This window comes from Phaethon lepturus, unplaced genomic scaffold, assembly GCF_000687285.1.
Source record: "Phaethon lepturus isolate BGI_N335 unplaced genomic scaffold, ASM68728v1 scaffold22252, whole genome shotgun sequence".
NCBI classification, from domain to species: domain Eukaryota; kingdom Metazoa; phylum Chordata; class Aves; order Phaethontiformes; family Phaethontidae; genus Phaethon; species Phaethon lepturus.
In genome coordinates, this window is record NW_010525949.1 from 447 (window position 1) to 20742 (window position 20296).

Here is a 20296-nt window from a genome sequence, read left to right on the forward strand (position 1 = left end):
TAAGGGAGCCACAGAGGAGGGCCCTGCTCCATCCCGGGTGCATCTGCAGTGGCCTGCCAAGCTCAGGCTAGACACAGTGTTGGAGCCTTACATCCTTCATAGCTGCTGTCTTCTTGCCCCTCAGACCAGGAGGTGCACGAAGGAGAGGCCTGCGTACGCACTGAGCAGCAGTGACGATGAGGATCCATCACGGGAGATTGGAGTCACTTACAAATCAACAAGGTCGGCGGTAAGGACTGGGCAAGAATGTGTCAGATCAAGTGGGACTGGCAGATCCCACAGAGATAGAATTTGCCTCTGCAAATGTGGGATCAGCCATTCCTTCTTTTTTATCTGTAGATGCACCTCCCTGTCCCTTCCCTCTTGTCTATTAGACAAGCACCTTGTGCTGTGTTTAGTTTTGGGCCCCTCACTACAAGAAGGACGTTGAGGTGCTGGAGCGTGTCCAGAGAAGGGCAACGGAGCTGGGGAGGGGTCTGGAGCACAAGTCTTACGAGGAGTGACTGAGGGAACTGGGGTTGTTCAGTCTGGAGAAGAGGAGGCTGAGGGAGGACCTTATTGCCTCTACAACTACCTGAAAGGGGGTTGTGGTGAGGTGGGTGTTGGTCTCTTTTCCCAAGTAGCTAGTGATAGGGCAAGAGGAAATGGCCTCAAGTTGCGCCAGGGGAGGTTTAGATTGGATATTAGGAAAACTTTCTTCACCAAGAGAGTAGTCAAGCATTGGCACAGGCTGCCCAGGGAGATGGTGGAGTCACCATCTCTGAAAGTGTTCAAAAAACGTGGATGTGGCGCTTCAGGACATAGTTTAGGGGGCATGGTGGCTTTGGGTTAACGGTTGGACTTGATGATCTTGAAGGTCCTTTCCAACCTTAGTGATACTGTGATTCTGTTTATTCTCCTCATACCCCCTGCATCCTCAGGAGGCCATCAAAGGTTGGCCTTTCCCCCTTAGAGGTGGGAATTAAAACCCCAAGATGCCACTGGGCTTGCACAACATCACACAAAATTTTCAGGAGAGGGAGCACTTGAATCAGGTTTGCCTTACTGTTGGGTTGATGTTTTCAGTTTTAGGCCATCTTCCTTCACAAAGAATTCAAGGTGACTTAGAAGGTGCTCCCATCTTTATCCCTGTGACTAGTGATGGATTAAGAGCTACAGAGATCGATCATTGTTTTCTTGGGATTGATGGGTGGAGTGTGCTGGGCGTCCTGTGTTAAAGGAGCAGCCGCTGCCCAAGCATTCACACACCAATCAAGGAGCCGCAGACACACCACCTGAGACTTTAACTGCTAGGACCAGGGTCCCTTCGCAGCAAGCAACTCCAGTGAGCTGATGGGTGCCCCTTTCGACTCCACACACACACACTCACTCTTGGGCACTTCCTCTTCCCTCAGGCTCGACCCGAGGTTTCCCAAAGCAGAATCTCTGACATGACATACGCCAGACAAATTTATTAGGTGGTACAGCGATGCAGAACAGCTCGAGCTGGGTGCTTCTGGAGAGGGACCCCCAAACAAAAGAATCTCTGGGCAATTAAACCCTTACAGTCTAAGTTCCCCTCCCCTCATGAGACGGTTCAGTTGAATTGGAGCATTTAGGTCTGGGGTTTCCTTGCTCCTCGTTGGATCCTTTCACTCCCTCCAGACGAGACATTCTTTTTCTTTTCTCGAGGAGGCAACTTCTGCTGATGGATGTGCCTGTCTTTCTTACCTTTCTAATTTACACCAGTTTCGGGGCCTTCCCTCATGTAACTAAGAGTTCAATATAAGTTCATCAGTATCTAGGTGAAAGTTCACAGCTTGCGACGTAAGGCTTTTAACTAATGCTATACAATGGATTCCGTTTGAACTAGGAGGTGACTCCTATAACACCTGTTAACATCTGGAGTGGAGAGAAATCAGCTGTGAAGGTTTGGGCACAGCTCAAACTGCTTTTCCCACTAGATTTTTCTCTTAACTTCCCTCTTGATCCAGTGAAGTTTTGCCCATTAGTATGAGCCTGGGCAAGATATAAGTAGGATTAAAAGCAGGTATCAACACATGTTCCTCTTTGGACCTATTTCCTTATTTCCTGTGCCTCTGTATAAAATGGGAATAATGCCTAACTGTCCCCAGTCGAAGCTGCAGGGTCAGACTGAGGTCTCCTTGTCACATTAGAGATTAATATGAATATAACCTTGTGCTGTAATTATTCACTGCTTTGGCTGCTGCCAAGGAGGGCAGTATTTATTAGCCCTCTTTGCTGTAGGAGAATGGGAAGGCAACAGGAGGAGATGACAGTTTTGGGGCTCCAGAAGCTTTTTGGCACCTAAGTTGGATTAGGTTTTAATTAAGGCTGGCTGTAATTATTCTTTGGTTTCTGTGCAGCTGTTCCTGAAGATCTGATAAAACCTAGGAATAGGTATCTGTTCAGTCCATTAAAGAGGAATCTAAACCAGATCACTGTATTAAAACTGAATGTAAGCCACCCACAGCTGGGTTAAAAGTTCAGATACAACATCCTACATGTAGGCGGGATGGTCTCATGATTGAAGTGTTGGACATAGGAGACCTGAGTTCAGCTTCCAGCTGAGCCGAGGGTGAGCATGAAGGAGTAAAGTATGGACAAGTGTTTCCTGCAAGCACTAGGCTGGGTCTGGCCCATGGGAGATTCTCCCTGGCAGGTGCTAAGGGATGCTAGAAACTGGTGGGAGTAAAGCAGACCATGTCCAGTACTGGCTCTGTGACCGACCCTCCAGGTAGCCAAGGAGCTCTCTGTCCTATACAGGTTTTCTCTTCACTGTCATCACAAGTCCTCCTTGCTTTTCAGAAACCTGTTGGCCCAGAAGACATGGGAGCCACAGCAGTGTATGAACTGGACACAGAGAAGGAGAAAGATGCCCAGGCCATCTTCGAGCGCAGCCAGAAAATTCAGGAGGTGAGTCAGCCATGCTATGTAAGTTGCTCTGCAACAGGAGAACATGTGCTTTACTGATCCCGTTCTGCACACCAAGAAGAGTTTGAGTCCTTCCTCCTTGGGAATTTGAGAAGCCAGGATTGTAACTCTTGTAAGCAGGGGAAATTTTTGGCTTCATTGGCATCTTGGTATTATGGAAGGCAGGGCTGGGAAGGGAGACTGGTGTCAGAGAGGTGAAAATTTAATCTGTGACGTGAAGCCCTCCTGCCCCTTAATCACTTTTCTTTTTGCTTTCCAAGGAGCTGAGAGGAAAGGAGGATGATAAAATTTACCGTGGTATTAACAACTACCAGAAGTATGTTAAGCCCAAGGACACGTCAATGGGAAATGCCTCTTCAGGAATGGTCAGGTAGGTCGTGATGCGCCTCGGAGGACTGGAACCACAGAGGAGCTCAGGCACGTTCCCCAAAGGCACTTGTTTGGGGCTTAAACTTTGCTGTTACTGCCAGCTTCTTTCTGTCTAACGAGTGCGGTGTTTGGTTCTGACCAGGCCCCCAGGGGCCTTCTCCACTGCAGCTGCGCAGCCGGCTTGAGCCTTCTCCCACCCTTTCAGAAAAGGACCCATCCGTGCTCCAGAGCACTTGCGGGCCACGGTGCGATGGGACTACCAGCCCGACATCTGCAAGGACTACAAAGAAACTGGCTTCTGCGGTTTTGGAGGTGAGTGGATCTTGCCTGCAGCTGAACATGTGCTGTGCCAGATTTGCGAAGGGATCCAGTCCAGCTTGTGAGCCTGGATTTGTGGCGCTAAGATATGCGCTGATTTACAAGCACGTGTCTGCAGAGCTGGTGTGTGATGCTCTTGCAAAGTTGTTTTATGCAACGTTCTTGTTACCTGTGTCAGCCCTTCTGAAAGCTGGTGGCCTCTAGTCAATAAATGTAAGAATACTGGGAGGGACCCCTGGGATGTTCCAGTGATGCACATTCCCACAGGTATTCTGGCTGCCGAGGCCATGTGAGGGATGGGATTTCCTGTTCCTTATCCCACTTCCCATGTGTGCAAATGCTGGAACTGTCGCTGTGGCACACAGAGCAGGATCCTCATGGCCTGTCAGCCCTGAGAGGGATCCTGTGCCTGCTCCAGGAGCTTGGCACTGCCCTGGAGCACAGGCGAGTGGGGAAGCAATCGGGTTTCATATCTGTGCACAAAGCGCAGGCTGCCCCTGAATGAAATGTCCTGTTAACACTCTACCCCACACGGCCTAGCTGTTAAATTTCTTCTTTCTTTGTGCTGCTCAGACAGCTGCAAATTCCTCCACGACCGCTCGGACTACAAACACGGCTGGCAGATCGAACGGGAACTGGATGAAGGCAGATACGGAGTCAATGGTATGGCATCACCCCTCTGCTCTCCAGCTCCCTAAGCTAAAGGTGGACGAGGCTACCAGGTCCTGCCTTTTATCATGCCCTAAAGTGAATGTGACTTAGGGATATTGGATCACTAAGAATGAAACGGGACCTTTGCTGTCTCAAACTACATGGGCCACGGGTTGAATTAATATTAGACAGAAAGGATTCTTTATTCCAAAGCTGTGGAACTCCCTGCTGCAAGGGCAAATAACCACTGACAAGTGCTGAGGAAATCTGCTGCTTTCAGATAATCACTGACTGCCACCAGAGAGAATTATTTCCTCTGGCTTTCTGTAAAAGGATAGCACTGCTGTTGTCAGGTCCCAGCAGCGAGCTGCGTGGAGCTATGGAGATGTGACCGTTTCCGGCCTCCCATATGCCCAGGAGGTAGGATGCTTTCATGCTACATCACGTCATTATTTCTCACTCGCAGCATCCGTAGCTGCGGCCCAAGGCTCATGAGTGTTGGTCGTGAACCACTTTGCAGCTGGGGGGAAGAGGGTATTCTATGTTCAGTTGGAGCCAAAGAGTTTGGTGGCAGCTGGTTTGGAAGAAAATCTAAGAAACAGGAGGGGGCTGGAGGATCTGTCTCTTTATAGCGGTGAGTGGGCGACGTAGAAAAGAATTTGCTCTTGTGGGATGAGCAACAAGCACACTGGCTCATTAGACCTAATTATATCTTAGTCCCACATGCATTACTGACATCAGCAACACCCAGATGCCAGAGCTCTATTGTTTCCAGCACAGATTTAATCCCACCTGCTGTGGTCTCTCCATATTTAATATTTCATGCCCTACATATGGGCTGGGCTGGCTGCCTCTGCTCTTGCTCCAGTCTGGCTAACCTTCTCTGCTGCAGATGAGGAGAACTATGAGGTGAGCAGTGATGAGGAGGATATGCCTTTCAAATGCTTCATCTGCAGAAGTTCCTTCAAGAACCCTGTGGTCACCAAGTAAGTGGTTGTTTTGGCAGGAGGAGCCAAGTGGCTGCTGTTGATCCAGCTCACTACTTACTCACTGTGAAGGCAAATACAAACACTGCCCACAGGCTGGTGGGTGGAATCTGCTTGTTATCTGGTGGGTGGGGAAATCCTCCGATAACCAGGTAGTCGTATAACTGTATCTATCATCTGGAGCATCCCCTTGGAAGGGATCTCAAGCCTTTGTTGTCCAGGCACCTTTTAGATTTCCACAGAGGCTGCCTCATTACATCATCTTTCCCCTTAATCTGGAGATTTTGTTTCCATGCCTTCATTCCTCCCGACACTGAGCAGCACACCACATTGCATTAGCAGAGAACAGAAGCATGGCAAGGATGAAGAGTAGGCTCAGCGGGCAGTGTGGACATCACACACTGCCAGCCCTCTCCCACACTGCTGGCTGTGTTGCTGGGTACCTGCTGTCTGGACAAGCTCACTGGTGATTCTGTGCCATCACTCCACATCAGTGAAGCAATGCTGAAACACCTTTCATGGGGACAGTGATTCAGAGGAAGCTCTGCATGCAGCTCACTTTTGCATCCCCCAGGGACCAGTAGGCAGTAATTTCGAACTCCTGGACACAGTGATTGTATCATCTGGTGACTTGCAGTGGCATCTGTGTCTCTGCACAGGTGTAGGCACTACTTCTGTGAGAGCTGCGCCCTTCAACAGTATCGCAAATCCCAGCGCTGCTACGTCTGTGACAAGCAAACCAATGGAGTCTTCAACCCAGCAAAAGGTAACGGGCACTTGTGGGAGAGAGGACTTTCAGTGGGAGAGCCTGGAGCAGCCTGGCACCAGCTCCTGATGTATCTTCTTGGGGTTGGGCCTGGCTCTAAGCTGGAGCTCACAGCTCTTGGCTGCTGGCAGAGCTTCCTTTAGTGCAGGGAGATACTAAATCATGGCCTCGGGGGCTCCGTAGGTGTGAAGGGAGCATCTGTGCTCATTCCCCAGCTGGGGAACTTGGAGAGTGTGACTTCTGGTGAGGGTAGGGGGGATGTGCCCCGGGGACTAGATGCTCTAGTTGGCAGGTCAGTTACGCACTGATGGGCTCTGTCACTGCAACATCTGATGCTCTGGACTCCGCCAGCGATGATGGCTCCTAGCTGAGCCTGTGTGTAGCAAGTGATTTTTGGTAGCTGCCCTGTTTTTTGCGGAGATGGGTGTTTACAGGACGTGGGCACCTGGCGTCTCATCCTGCCTATTCCCATTTTTCAGAGCTCATGGCAAAATTGGAAAAACACAAAGGGGAGGAAGAGGAGGAGGAAGAGCAGCAGCATTCAGACCATGGAGAGGATCCGCAATAGCAGAACATCCCGTTTTCTATCTAGCTGAATAAAGCTTTCATGGGAGAAAAAAAAAGGCTCACAGCAGTTACCTTGGGGCCAGCAGCTGTAGCCAGTGCGTGTGTATCCAGCCAGCAGCTACTAAAACAGTGTCCTGAGTGTACTGGGCTCCTTGTTTGCTGCTCTTTGAAGGCACAAGATGGAACAGGTAAGGTGAGACTCGAGTTGTGCCCAAATATGGCTGCCTGCTACTGCCGTGCTGCTCGCAGGCCCCCAGCAGTTGTCTGAGTGCAGCAGTGCACCTGGGGAAAGAGGTGTTGAAGGCTGTGCGCTCAGTTACTTCCCAACTTCTTTTTTTGATTAAGGTGCTGCTGTTTCACTCCTAACTTTGCACTGATTCTGCTAGCTTCCTACGGCTGTGTAAGCATAAAACTATCCCTAGGTTCATTTAAGTCAGTCAGTCCATGATCTTTGAGCATGTAGTGAGCTGAAAGCATGGAAAGGGATGAGAAATACCAGCTTGCATTAAGTAAGTTCATCCTTCACCCTGAAAATGCTAGCTCAGGGGAAAGCAGGCTCGAGTGCGGTAGTTGTTTGTGATTTATTGTAGCTCAGTATATATTCCCTCCTGTCTTTTCTACCTGCCTCGGTTCCTAGGAGAAGTCAAGAGAGGCTCAGAACTTCAGTGGGCAACACCTATCAAATCATCCCTGTTCTGTGAGGAAGCCCATCTCCTCCAAACACAACACCTGCAGTATGTCACTAGCTCAGTCCCCAGGGTTTTATGCTGAGAGGTACTGTGCTTTTTCTTGCTCTAAGTACCAGCGATCCAAACCCTGTCCAGGCTTATGGGAGACGGCTAAGGATTTTCACAGACTGCAGCCTTCATGCCAAGCTAGGAAACCAAGATCTACCTGCTGTAATAAAATTCAATCAGGAACCAAACATGATCCTAGAGAGGAAGAAGTGTAGCCTGCCCTTACAAACACCCCTGCTCTGGGAGGATGAGTGCATTCTACTGAAACTTCCAGAGAAGAACAAGAAAGAAATATGTTTTTGAAAAGTGAAGACAGTTGCAACTAAAAACAGTGCTGTGACCTGTACAACAGCAACTGCTGTTGTATGTTCTAATGCCAGCTGGGTAAAAGCAGCAGCCTTTTAAGTAAGGAAACGAGAAGAGAGTTAAGTGTGTACAGACAGCCTGTGTCATCACCTTGCAACAACAGCAGCCTTTAAAAAAAGCAAACTTCAGAAATATTTTATTTGTTTTGGCAAAAAAACTAGAGTAACAAACTTTATCTGGGTTCAAGTACAGTTTATAAACACAAGAAGGACCTGTTGCCAGCACTACTACTCCCATCAACCACACAGGACTGGATTATTGGTGCTTCATTAAAGAGTAGAAAGACATCCGGCACCCATGGTCCTTGGCAGGGTCAAAGTAAAAGCCTTAAATACACCTCCAAAAAACAAATACCATGGAATGGGGGAGAGCTGCCACAGCAGCAGGGCAGGGTCACACAGCCATGAATCAAGGGGAGCCATGTGAGAAGCAACATTTTACCTGTCATTCAGTCAGGGAAGGCAGAACAGCAATGGTAATGGAAGGCTTAAGATCAATTCTGTACATAATGTTCAAAAGAGGAGTCATGAGCAAGAGGATTTAGCATGAAAATTAGCTGCTTTTTCCTCTGTGCCAGGGTAAGTCACCAAGAACAAGCTGGGTTGAGTGTTACATGCTGTGAAACCAGCCCAGCTAATGAGAGGCTCAACTAGATGTGCTGTGGGGGATAAAAAAAGCTGGTACAGTGCACAGGTGTACACACTCGCTTTAGTGACCCAGGCAGCCACGGGAGGAGAGGCTAGAATGCCCTGTCTGACCTGGAGTTCAGAGTGCTCGGCAGCAAGTGAGAGGAGTCTCCTCAAAAGCTCTCTCTGGAAGAGAAAAATCCAGTGCTGCCGAGGAATGCCCGATGCCATGAGTGTGCCTGGAATGGATGGAATCAGGTTGTCTTCCATCTCCCATTTTCCATCACAAAGCAGAGAATAAGTTTAAGAACATAATCCCTTCTCCCCCCTCTCCCCCCCCCCGCCCCAAACCTTACCCTGTGACAAGACTGTAACAGTAATCCAACTAGCTCTAAAAGAATGCCCAAAACTAAGAGCTGCCTGCCTCCCCTTAACTCTAAGGCACCCTTAGAAGAGAAAAAACAAAAGAGGGTAGGGACATGCAGTCTTCAACTGTGATACAAGGAAGCCAGTGATTTTTAGAAAAACATAAATAGAGACTAAACACACTCACACAACCCATTCGAGTGATCTACCAGTGCTCAGTTGCAAGAACTGGGGCTCTGGGCACTGCACCATCTGGAATACTCTACAGTTCCTTGGGGTCGATGCTTTTCCAGCTCAGGTCTGTCCATTTGTTTCCTGGCTACTTCTTAAGTAAACAGGCAGTTGAAGTTCCTTCCCAAGAACCTATAAACTCTTCTATGTGTAACATTCATCACCTTTTATGAAGAGGAAATAAATTACAATGTCCATAAAGCTCCTCCAGAGGCAGGTATAGTCCCTGTTTTTCTAGAATTCCCAGTCATCCACATCCAGCTGCTCCAGGTTTGACACCAGCCCAAAAATGCCGCTGGGATCCTGGGGCCGCGTTCCTTCAAAATTGGTGATTGGGGTGACGGGGCGCAGAAGTTCAGGGAGTGCTTCAGAAGCGCGGCGCTTGATCTGCACAGAAAGGAGAGAACTCAGCTGCTGAAATGCTTCCCCACAGCTGCGCATCACAGGTGAGCAACGTGTGGTTACAGGTAGAAAGAACACGGTATTATCCTCCCGCCTGCACCCAGAAGGGTGCAGGGCTTTCGCGCTGTGTCTTGTAACAAGAAAGTGCTTTGCAGGCAGTCTTTTCAGCAGCACTTGGGCGCTACGGTCCTGATGCTCCCCTCAGTGAAGCATCACCCTAACCCTCAGCTCACAGCAAGCGAGACAGATCGCTGCAGGGGCAGCAGAGCCTCTGCCTCTTCCCAGGCCAGGGCTGGAGCTCACCAACCTGCCACACAGCTGTAAGCAGTGCTCAGGTCACCTCAGTTTGGTCTCTAAGACCAGGCTAGGAGTGCCTTGCCCCAGCACTCTACAGTCTGCGGGTGAAAAACTTCTGGCATACAGGCCCAGCAGATTCACATCCTCTCTTTAGATAAGAGATGCACAGAGAGCAGCCTGTCCATCTGCCAGTGGAATATGAGGATCACCAAGGTGCACTACAATTAGTCAAACTAACTTAATCCTTTCAGATCACACAAAATTCAGCAACTCAACATTCCCACCCTGTAGTTGTGACACAGCAAGACAACAACAGAAAAGCTACCGATTCTTTATCTGCAGATTGAATGAGTTCCTTACCTGCTTGAAAAAGGGATGATTAAGTAGAGTGCCCGCGCTTGGTCTGTAAGAAGGGAGTTAGAATAAAGTAAGCACACAAGAAAATGCATCTGTGTTTGAAGTCAGGTAGCGGAAGAAAGAAGAGACGAGGGTCCTTCCACCCTCTCTCATTTCTCAGCTATAGGGTATCTCCCTTCTGTAACCAGCAGCACTGTTTATTATGTTCACGTGACGTTTTATGCAAGCAGTTCAGCCTTCTGCGCAAGTTACCTACTTGCACATGCCAGCGTTTGGTCAAGGGAAAGTGCCTGAAGAGGGTGGATGCTGGAGAAGTTTGTCATGGCTAAGGACAACCTTACGCTCTCTACAAAGGAAAATACAGTTCTTGATCACTTCCCATCGCTACTCTCTGCTGGCTGAACAGCAGACATTCAGAGTGATGGAAACTGGATAAACAGTCTCAGGGCCCAGAAACTCAAGTTGTTCAGTTTCTTTTCTTGACATGTAGCACCACTCTACCCCCCAAAGAAGGCTGCAAAGTAATTCTTCAGGATTTCTTATAAAAAGTGCTCAAACTGTTAACACTGCTCTTGTTTTACATACATGGACTGCTCTTCTCAGTGTATGGAGCACATCTTCACTCCACTATGCTTTCAGAAAGAAAACTTAGAACCACCTCTGCTGGCTCTCACAGTTTAATCAGCCCTAGAATAGTGCAGGTCTGTGAAGAGCAGCTTTCACCTGGCTTTACCTGAAATCAGGGTTCCGTTGGAGGCACTGCTCTACAAAGTTATGGAAGTAGGTGGAGAAGGTCCGAAGATAAGGGTGCAGGGTTGGCTCTCCGTTGGCCGCTCTCGCATTGCTAATAGCCATGCTCTCACCCATGCCGTAGTTAGCACTTGAACGGGAGCTCTTCATAGTCAGCTCATCAGCAGGAAGGCAGGGAACAGTTCCATTCAGCTTCTCCAAAAGCATCTGGAAGAGAGGGGCAGAAGCAACATCACACACAGAAAGACTAGACAGTTAAGATTTCCCATTCAGGTAGGCATGGCACCCTTCTGTCTTCACAGCCCAGTGCAGCAAAGCAGTTCCGTGTGCCAGGATCAAGGATGAGAAAAGAACAGCTTTTAAACCTTACCTGGGTAGAAGGCATGTCTTTAAATGGTACGTGTCCATTTGCCAGCTCACAGGCTGTTATTCCTACACTGTAAATGTCAGATTTTGCATCATAACCCTGGAGATTCTAGATGAAAGGAAAATAAAAATTAGCCTTGCGGACTTACATGGGATTGCGTGGGCAATACCCGCGATTCGATATGCAGAACAGCAAATCCAAATGGTTAGAGCAGAAACAGTACAACCCACATATAGGCTGGTTTATTGTGGTGGTGATTTTTTTGTTTGTTAAAACCCACAGTTAAGGGCAACATTTATTTAACTGAAATCAGCTAACTAGTAGGGATGGCATCTATTATAACACTTTGCTAATGGGAGAGTCTGTTAGAGGTACCTGCAATAAAACTGTTTAGTCAGTTTTAAATAGAATCAGACCAAATTCTATGCACTTGCCCTGCACCTGCCCCAAATCTGTTTCCTCTAGCCTCTCCCCTTCCTTTTCCTTGCATTCGCACACCTTCCTCTGGAGGGAAAGAAAAGACAATGTTGTAACATGGGATTCTCAGCAATTGCCCCTGTTTACAGGAATACAGGTTTCCCCTTGCTAGGGGTCAGTGATTTTAAGATAAAAAGAACAGAGTTCAACACAAGAAAAAGTAACCCTGTGGCTTCTGTTGTGGTCCCCAACCCTCCCCCCCCGCCAAGAACTCAGAAAATCATAAAGAGATACCATATATCATTAAAAACTAGCAGTTTTGGTGGTGTGTGGTTTTGTTGTGTTTTTTTTTTAAACACACCTGCTGCAAGACTTCAGGACTGAGCCAGGGCAGGACCTTGATGCTGTATTTGGGAAAGTCATGAACAACTTTGAGTCGCTGCCCATGGTTGATCATACTTAGATTACTTCGCAGGCCAGAGAGGTACACCTTCCCATCTACAGAGATCAGGATATGGCTGGCTTTAACACTCCTAAAAAATAAAAAAAGTAAAAATAGTCAGGTTCTCTGTGCTCAGAAGAGTTATGTTCCTTGCAGTTTTCCCAGGAAAACTTAGTGCGGAAGGGCACTGCAAAGGATTTAAGGCAGTCATAGGTAAGCTGAATTTCTCTTACAGTGCATACAATGAAAGTAGTCACCACTAATAACCTAGAATTTTCAGCATTTGAAATTTACTCTCGCAACAGAAGGATGTCTCAGAGAAGAGGAAAAATATGCTAAGGGGTGGAAACAGTGATTTAGAAAGATTAAGAGAAGCTGTAGTACTAAACAGAAATTCATCCTTAGTGAGCACCTATGGAAAAGATAAAAGCCTACTTCACCAGACAGCTCAATGCACAGGACAATAGTCGATCAGCCTCCTCAGGAGGCTGAGACTCCTACCGACGATCTTGACTGCTGTGCAAAACCACTTCTACAAAAATTAACAGGACTCTATTCACCCACTTTGCAGGTTCCCAAAGCATGTGTCTGTGGCAAGGAGAAATGCAAGACTAAAGGTTATGGATCCAGGACTTTCAACAGCAACAGGGCAAATCCCTACCACCACCATCAGTCTCAATTTGGATACTATTGCAGAATCATTAAGGTTGGAAAAGACCTTTAAGACCATCAAGTCCAACCATCAACCCAACACCACTATGCCCACTAAAATAATCAATAAGCAACTGAAAAAAAAAAAAATCAATAGCATCTGAACAGAGCCTTAACAAGTCAGCCTGTCAACATGAGCTGCAGTTGTGATTTTAGATACACAGGGGTCTTTGGGATAAGTTTGTTCCACAGTGACACTTTCATGCAGTTTACCAAGATCAATGATAATAACTTCCCATTACTATCAAACTGACTGGCTCTAACAGCAAAGTAATACAAAACTTGGTAATGCATTCCACGTCTCTCGAACTACCCACGCTGCTGTAATGATGAGCAATATTTCTGAGAACTTGCAACAGAAGGAAAACAGATCACCCTTTTTTTTTTTTTTTAATACCTATGTACATAGCCCATATGGTGGATGTAGTCAAGTGCTTTCAATATGCCTTGGAGGATATATGCAATAGCCAGTTCACTCATCCCATCCATAAAATGGGTACAGATTAAATCCTTTGCAGAACCTAAAAAGAAACAAAACACCTCTTAATTGGTCAGGGAAAAAAAATGCCAAGGACAGTTCACCTCTTAAATTTCATTTCACAGAATATGATGGCCAAAGGTATTCGCTCTCCACCTACCATAGGCCATGAAAGATGTCACTACCCATAGCTCATTGTCAGCAATGAAAGTTGCTTTGTACGGCACAATGTTAGGGTGGTTGAAGAGCTTGGAAACATGAAGTTCCCCCTAAAATTAAAAAAAAGAGATATTTTGATTCAATTTAGTAAATGCAGAAATATGAATACAGTATTGATAAGCACCGCTCTTGCTGTCTGTCCCCTCCTAAGTTTGCATTACAGTATTGGTGGATTCGTGTTACCTGCAAGAATGTGACCATTTCATTTGTGCAGGCCTCCAAGTTCACTCTTCTGACTGTGACATACTCTCCTGTGGGTTTATACCTTGCCAAGTTCACAACCATCAAGTCTTCAAAGCCTCTGCCTGAAAGAAAAGGCATTAACGCTTCAGCAATATTTCTGGAACCACACACTTCTGGAGCACGCCTCCAGTCCTTGACCCTTAAATAATCTTCACACTCGTTTACCGAAACTATTTTTGGCCTTATGAAAAGGAGTAATTGTTCCATCAGATACCACCTTCCTTGGCACGTATCCCAAGAGAAATCCTCCTAGCCAGTAATATTATCCTGTCTTTCAAGTTCAGAACTGAGGTAGAAATAAAATTATTAGGACACAGCCCCGCCAAGGACAGGGACAGGTTTCAGGCTGTTTCTGCTGACTTTGTATTTCACACTCAGTATCATTAACCCACTACATGCCCCTTTCAGTGGAAAGCCTTTAGGACTGGCATCTCATTTTTTATTAAAGTGATTTTAAAATCAAAGGGGACAGGCATCTAATGTCAAAAATAAGTAATCAATCAAGAAAAGGCCAACAAATTTGCAGAAGTTATTTTCTTTGCAAAGTAGACTTCTGATCCTCCAGCCCACCAGTAGTATTACCTATGATAGTGAGCAACTCATAACAGCCGCTGTCTGGTAGGAAGTTGCTCATGGTGTCCCTTTTAGGGGAAGAAGCTATCGACTCGGAGCTCGCCTCATTTGTCTGGGGAAAAAAAAATATGAAGTCAGGTCAAAAGAAATAAAGATCACGTGCTGGAAAAATCACTGCTCCTTATATTATCATACACCTCAAAATAATATGACAGTACTGAATACAGAAGAGAGAATTTAATTGCTGTTAAAATAATTTTAAGTAGTTATTTATCAATCGATATCCAGGAGATGCCTCATTTCAGAAGATCCAGACATCTGTGTTTCAAAACATGTAACTCTAACAGGTAGGTTCTTAATTACTGTAAGCTAGAATTTCTTTAGGAATATTTGGATAAAGCCAATTACTATTCCCCAGGACAAATTAAGCACTGCTTTATAGTAACTACCTTTCTCCCATTAATTACAAAAACTTCTGTACCACCATCCTGTTGTCTGAGCAGGGGCCAAAGAAAAGCTTGGTTATATATAGCACTTCTCTGCACATCATCCTGTCTGATGCTGGGGCTTCTGGTTTTCAGTTGCTCATCTGTGATGAGACCAGCGCAGCTGAAGCTGCTTAGCTGAATGGTAGAAGTGATGAACCAACTTAGGCCAAGATATGAAGATCAGACACACATGAAAAGAGAAGCTCCAAATGAAAGCAAAAACTGAAATGCAAAGCATTAGTGCTTACAGGGGGGGGAAAAAAAGAAAACAAAGTAAAAATAAAAATTAAAAAAAAAAAGAGCCCACACCACACAGGGAAGGCAGCACTCCCAAGCCTGTCAGCTCTTCTTCACTACACCTGACATAAAGCCATCTGCTTTATTTACACACACATAAATCCTTCCAAGCAGGATTTCTCAGAAGACAAACTTAAATATTCTTGCAAGTTCCATTATACCTTCCAACTCCCTCAAACTTCAAAGTCACAAGGAGAGCGTCCTAATGGGGAACCAAATTTATTTGGTGTCTAAGATCAGATTGAGTTACCTGAAATTTCCAGCACATTAACTCCTCCTGACATTTGGAACTCCAGCTCATTTTTTCCACCTCATTCTTCATCAACTGCAACTGCCCTTTATCAGACCTTTTCTCACGGTACATGAAGCAGAAAAGGCTCGTGCATTTTCCTAGACAGCACATACTCTTTTTTTTTTTTTTTCCCCCATCACTGAAAGATGGAAACAGCACAGTGACAGCTGAAAAACAAGGAACTTGCTGTTGTACAGTCAGCCCAGGGTAAACATAGTGCAATGAGCACAGACATGAATTTGCCATAAATTACCTTTGGGTCCCTAGGTATACTTTTGGGAGTAAGCTAACAGTCACACTTCCCAAGTTCCACCTTTCAACTGACTTTGAACGGCACACATTTTACCTCTCTCTGCCTACCTTTAAAATAGGTGTATTCTTCAGTTAAGGGAAAAGGCAAAACTTAAGATTTGTAATAGTGCTACGGTATAATTTCAGCTCAAACAACTCCAGCACAGCAACTCAGTCCTCTTTCAGGATAGCTAACCCCCGAGATCTCAGCAGTCCCAAATCCTTTATTCTAGTAACACTACACAGTGCTGTTCCTTGGCTGAGAACAGGCAGCAACTTTCCATTCATGATTTCAAACTTCTGTTAGATGCCTGTCAATTCTGATCTCAATTGTATCGTTTATTACTTCTTCCAGCAATTTCACACAGTCCTGTCAACTGCAAGATTGCCAGGATAGACACACAGGCAGATGGAAACCTCTGAAGCAGAAAGGTGCCACCAAGGAAATGAAAGCAGGAGGCTCTGATAAGCAGCGTTATGGAGCAATGACAGCTGGTGAAACACTGAGCAATGTAAGTTTGCTTTATTAAAGTCCACTCCAGATATAGCATAAGCCAACAAAACAGATGCAAAAAAAAAAAAAATTTAATCTTATTAATGGTGTAGGCTGTTTCAACACTAATGGAAAAATACTGTAAATTCCCTTTTTTAAAGTCTTCCAGTACATCAGACGTCTTCACTCACCTCTCTTCATGTTAGCAGTGACCAATAACTGAGAGTTAATGCAAAAGGAGCTCTACCAGAATTTTATCAACATCATACAAGAGTTTAAAAAAAAAAGTTAAACTGAAATGTCATTTATGAAATACTGAAAAAAAGCTCCTCGGTGGTTTCACACAGGACAACTTTTGGTGTATGGTCAAAAGCAAAAGCAGCTGCAAAATGAAGTCACATATGACTAGCTTTATGGCATGACATTAAGAGCTAGCTCTCTGGCTTATTGATCTGATTTTAATTTGAGATAAATTTAAGGAAATTAATCTTTGAAAGGCAACTACTGTTATAAATGCCATAAGAAAATCAGTTATGTGATGCTAGCAAGGATCTGCATCTGACAAGTGATGTTCATCTGAATTAGGACGAGGGAATGTCATTTTTCTTCTGTCTTCCTCTCCACCTCCTCATTCCCTCATTCATTTTCACCATGAGCAACAAAAATTTTCCTCCCATCCCCCTCCCCAAATTATTTACCTTCTTCTATAGCCCTGCTGGAAATAGTAAGCTTTTATTTAGATGTAAAAATCAAAATAAGAGTCAGCAATACCACTGCAGAGGTGACCAAACCCCAAGTGAATAATGTAACAAAAACAAAACAGATGCTAATCTCAATTTGCTTCCAGTCCAGCATATGCGTAATACTCAGCAATTTAAAAAAGGGTGTGAATTTACGTGACTTTATACAAAACATTCCATATACATCTCCTATTTTCAGCTTTGTTTGTGCCCATAAATTACAGACAGTGGCACAAAAATCGATTATAAGCAGCTTGAACTGACACACTTAAAATCAAATCACACTTAAATTGCTTTTGTAATTAGCTTAAACTAGAGCAACACCTGCACACAGAAATGTTTCAATATGGTGTGGGTAGGTGGGAAATAATTAAGATAAATATATTCTATCGCAAGTTGTGTTGTTCTATGAGCATTGTTCATTATGAACCAGATCATGTGCAAGCAGGGCCTGCAGAACAAAAAGAATCAAGGTGAAGTTTTCAACTGCCACACTTCGGCTGTACATTTTTTAACAGACATTCCATGTTTGCTAGTGATTAGTTTTTAAGAGGCAAAGCTCTCTAAGCATGTGCGGAATTGAGTCTGAAGAGAACCAGACAACAAGAGGTAAAGTCACCTCAAACTGAAAATTACACGATGTTTGGGTTTGATGTTGGAGCCTCTGTTGTGGTTGCTCTACAGGGAAGAGAAAGGAAATCAGAATCGATGTGTTCAGAAGGGAATGCTGGTTTTGAATGGTCAACATAAAATTTTTTGGGCCTAGTTTTCAGAAGTCGCATAAACTAACCTATTCTTTTTAGAATAAAAGAGAGTTATAAGAGATCAGCATCTCTGAAGAATCAGATCTAAATCATGTCAAAAAAGAAATCCTTGGGGGGCTGGGGGAAGGGACAACGATGACACAAATACAAATCCAAGAGATTAAGTTTAAAGTTTTGACTTGTCACATATAGTTTGAAAACCACACACCAAAATCTCTACTCCAGGGTGAAACCTGTTTCCACACTTGTAGAGCTAAATATAGAGATGAAATATATAACTAAGATAAAAAGAAAAATCAAACTTCCACAAGGAATAATCTCCATGCAATGAACCACAGCACCACAGCCTGCAAAAGTCACTTACTTTTCTCCGAGAGTCACCCGGAGGCTGCTCTGGAGTAAAGAAATTAATTGTTCACCATGTTGTGTTCAGCAGATACCCATTAAAAATATACTTGGAAAACTGAGTAAATAACCCTGCATGATACTTTTTGATACCAAATATATACAATATTTTTAATAGACAAAAGCATTCAATTTACACATAAGGTTGCGGCACTAAAAATAATCAAATTGTAGTACCAGTATAGGAATTAAAGAGATTCAAATAGTGCTACTGTTCATATACTCAACATTAATATAAGGCAACAATTTTTTTTATTAAACCTCTAAACACATTACAAAATGACATCTCTACTTTGCTTAAGAGAGAAGAAACTATCAAAGGTTTATTTAGAGTAGTGAAAATCCTTCCACTCTGCCTGGAAGCTCAAGATCTAGACATCTTTCCTACGCTTTAGTTGCTTTCCATGTCACTGATCAGGAATTCCGCATCCTAGTGGGCAATTTTGTTCGTGACTGCACAAAGCAGAACAGAAGCCAATCAGCTCTCCTGCAAGCACAACTGGGAGCTACCATCAGCGTTTCAAAATCCATTTTTACTCGGAAAATTATAATCAACCTTCCCAAATCTATCTTTTGCATAGGAAAAAAGCAGTTATGCTAAGAAATAGAGAACACAGGGTGTGAAAATAGTACTGCCATCAACATGCCATTGATTTCTAAATAACTTGCTAGATCTTGGACACTTCCATATTAACTTTATGTGGCTAGCCAGCTTGAAAAACCATATGAAATAACCAGATCTGGTGCTACAACCAGATTTATTAATCTCTTTTACTGTTAAGATACATATTTACAACCAAATCAACAGACCTTGCGGTTAAAATAAAACATTTCTAACAACGTCGTCTCACAAGAAGAGAACTTACCTCCGAACAGTTCGAACTCTCTTAAGCCCTCAACAATGAACTTTTCAGACACCCACCGCTGAAAGAAAAAAAAACACACCCAGATAATTAGTTATTCCATCTAGAAACAAGGTTCTTTTCCCCCTCCCCCACAAAAAACATAAAAGAATCATAACACTTCAAGGATTCTACTATGGTCTGAGACTTATTAGCTGCAACATCAGAGTTACAGCCTTCCTTTGGACAAGGATATTCTTTTCTTGTGCCACTACGATGGCATGCACCCAGCAACCACACAGGTGCTACTGCTTTTCCTGACCAGTATGCATTTGCAATAAAGTTAACATAATTTTAGATCATTCAAATAAGAACCTTTATCCATGCACATACAGCAAAAATAATAATCATGCTACAACTCCCATGCACAGGCAAATAAAAGTTGTTGGTTTGGGTGTAATAGGTGTAAAAAAAGCCTCAACTATTTACAATGAAGTGATGTCTTAGAGAACTTAAATATTTTGGTTACGTATCTATTGACAGAATGCAAAATTAAACATAAATATTTTAAAGCTGTTGTTCTCTTCCAGAATTCATGCTTAAAATTCACAGAAAGCATTAGGCTGTGCAGAGAAATGTTTCTACCACTCTATTCAACTCTGTGATTCAAAGAAAAAAAAATATACACACACACACACCATGCAAGTGAATATGCAATGTTAGGCTTGCAGAGTGTGGATCATGAAGTTAGCATTAAATAAACAATCACACTCCCACATTAGAATTTGCCTACTCGGCAAAGTAACTAAAATAGTAGCTTATGTTCTTTAGTGCGAGGGAAGCCAGTCCTAGAAAGCACCAACGAGTCTTCAGCTGGTAACGACGCAAAACTCGTATACAGTAATACCATTTTAAGGCACTGAAAGTGGTTTACTAGCATGAAACTTCCTCACTTAAAAATGCAGAATTAAAAAAAGCTGTTACGTTTAGCTTTCCAAGCTAATTTACAAAAAAAAAAACCAAACAACAAATCACAAAGTGAACCTGTGCGACAAAGGTTGGAAAGAATCAGCATTACTGCACTTTTTCTTAATTGCGACGCGCATTACAAACCCCTTGCATCGCACACAGAGGAGATGCAGGTGTGCGAGCAATAAGTACTTCAGCGCAGAGGGTTTTTTATCTAGCACCTAGCTTGCACATCGACACCCTGCCCTATAATTAGCACGTTTAAACGTGACTTTAAGGTGCTTTGCAGGAGGCCGGCCCCGCCGCAGCTCCTCTGCACAAGCGCAAGGCAGGCTCTACCGACACGCCGGCGTCTGAGGGAAGCTGGAAGGTGTTCAGCACTCACCCTAATCCGTTCGGGTTTACTTACAAGAAAAGACATGGACTCCGCGTTTAGTGTTACCACACGCAGCTCGTGAAAGGACGGGCAACCTGCAGGCACAAGAGCGGGTCACCCCCTCACGCCTCACCCCGGGACCGTGCGCAGCGCCGGGCAGCGCTCA

The 20296-nt window shown here is 44.6% G+C and overlaps 2 protein-coding genes across 5 annotated transcripts; one reads left to right on the forward strand and one right to left on the reverse strand.

Moving 5' to 3' along the window:
* The first annotated feature begins 122 nt into the window (after positions 1-122).
* On the forward strand, positions 123-6717 carry RNF113A (ring finger protein 113A). Of its 2 annotated transcripts, none has more exons than XM_010282921.1 (8): positions 123-222; positions 2809-2916; positions 3195-3304; positions 3509-3615; positions 4195-4284; positions 5165-5258; positions 5918-6024; positions 6504-6717. In XM_010282921.1, the coding sequence occupies exons 2-8, from the start codon at positions 2830-2832 to the stop codon at positions 6590-6592; spliced, it is 684 nt and encodes a 227-aa protein (XP_010281223.1). In that variant the 5' UTR covers positions 123-222; positions 2809-2829; the 3' UTR covers positions 6593-6717. The 2 variants fall into 2 exon arrangements, with proteins under 2 accessions (XP_010281223.1, XP_010281224.1); XM_010282922.1 differs by having other exon boundaries at positions 128-229.
* Positions 6718-8976: 2259 nt separating this feature from the next.
* STRADA (STE20-related kinase adaptor alpha) lies at positions 8977-20220 on the reverse strand. 3 transcript variants are annotated; one of them, XM_010282923.1, is made up of 12 exons: positions 20140-20220; positions 18810-18867; positions 17903-17931; positions 14183-14285; positions 13541-13662; positions 13299-13407; positions 13058-13181; positions 11869-12040; positions 11094-11198; positions 10707-10930; positions 9977-10019; positions 8977-9304 (listed from the first exon to the last, which is right to left on the reverse strand). In XM_010282923.1, exons 1-12 carry the CDS (start codon positions 20173-20175, stop codon positions 9152-9154), a joined length of 1278 nt encoding a protein of 425 aa, XP_010281225.1. In that variant the 5' UTR covers positions 20176-20220; the 3' UTR covers positions 8977-9151. The 3 variants fall into 3 exon arrangements, with proteins under 3 accessions (XP_010281225.1, XP_010281227.1, XP_010281226.1); XM_010282925.1 differs by lacking the exons at positions 17903-17931; positions 18810-18867 and having other exon boundaries at positions 20164-20175; XM_010282924.1 differs by lacking the exons at positions 17903-17931; positions 18810-18867 and having other exon boundaries at positions 20140-20175.
* Positions 20221-20296: the final 76 nt, after the last annotated feature.

Bases quoted from the DNA above. Each gene is read 5' to 3' on its own strand.
- STRADA (XM_010282923.1), bottom strand. From the start codon at position 20,175: ATGTCTTTTCTTGTAAGTAAACCCGAACGGATTAGG. The intron at 13,663-14,182 runs GTAATACTACTG...CTTTTCTTTCAG, and splicing joins TGAGTTGCTCACTATCATAG to GCAGAGGCTTTGAAGACTTG. The intron at 9,305-9,976 runs GTAAGGAACTCA...CTTTCTGTGCAG, and splicing joins ATCATCCCTTTTTCAAGCAG to ATCAAGCGCCGCGCTTCTGA.
- RNF113A (XM_010282921.1), top strand. From the start codon at position 2,830: ATGGGAGCCACAGCAGTGTATGAACTGGACACAGAGAAGGAGAAAGAT. The intron at 5,259-5,917 runs GTAAGTGGTTGT...GTCTCTGCACAG, and splicing joins AAGAACCCTGTGGTCACCAA to GTGTAGGCACTACTTCTGTG. The intron at 6,025-6,503 runs GTAACGGGCACT...CCCATTTTTCAG, and splicing joins AGTCTTCAACCCAGCAAAAG to AGCTCATGGCAAAATTGGAA.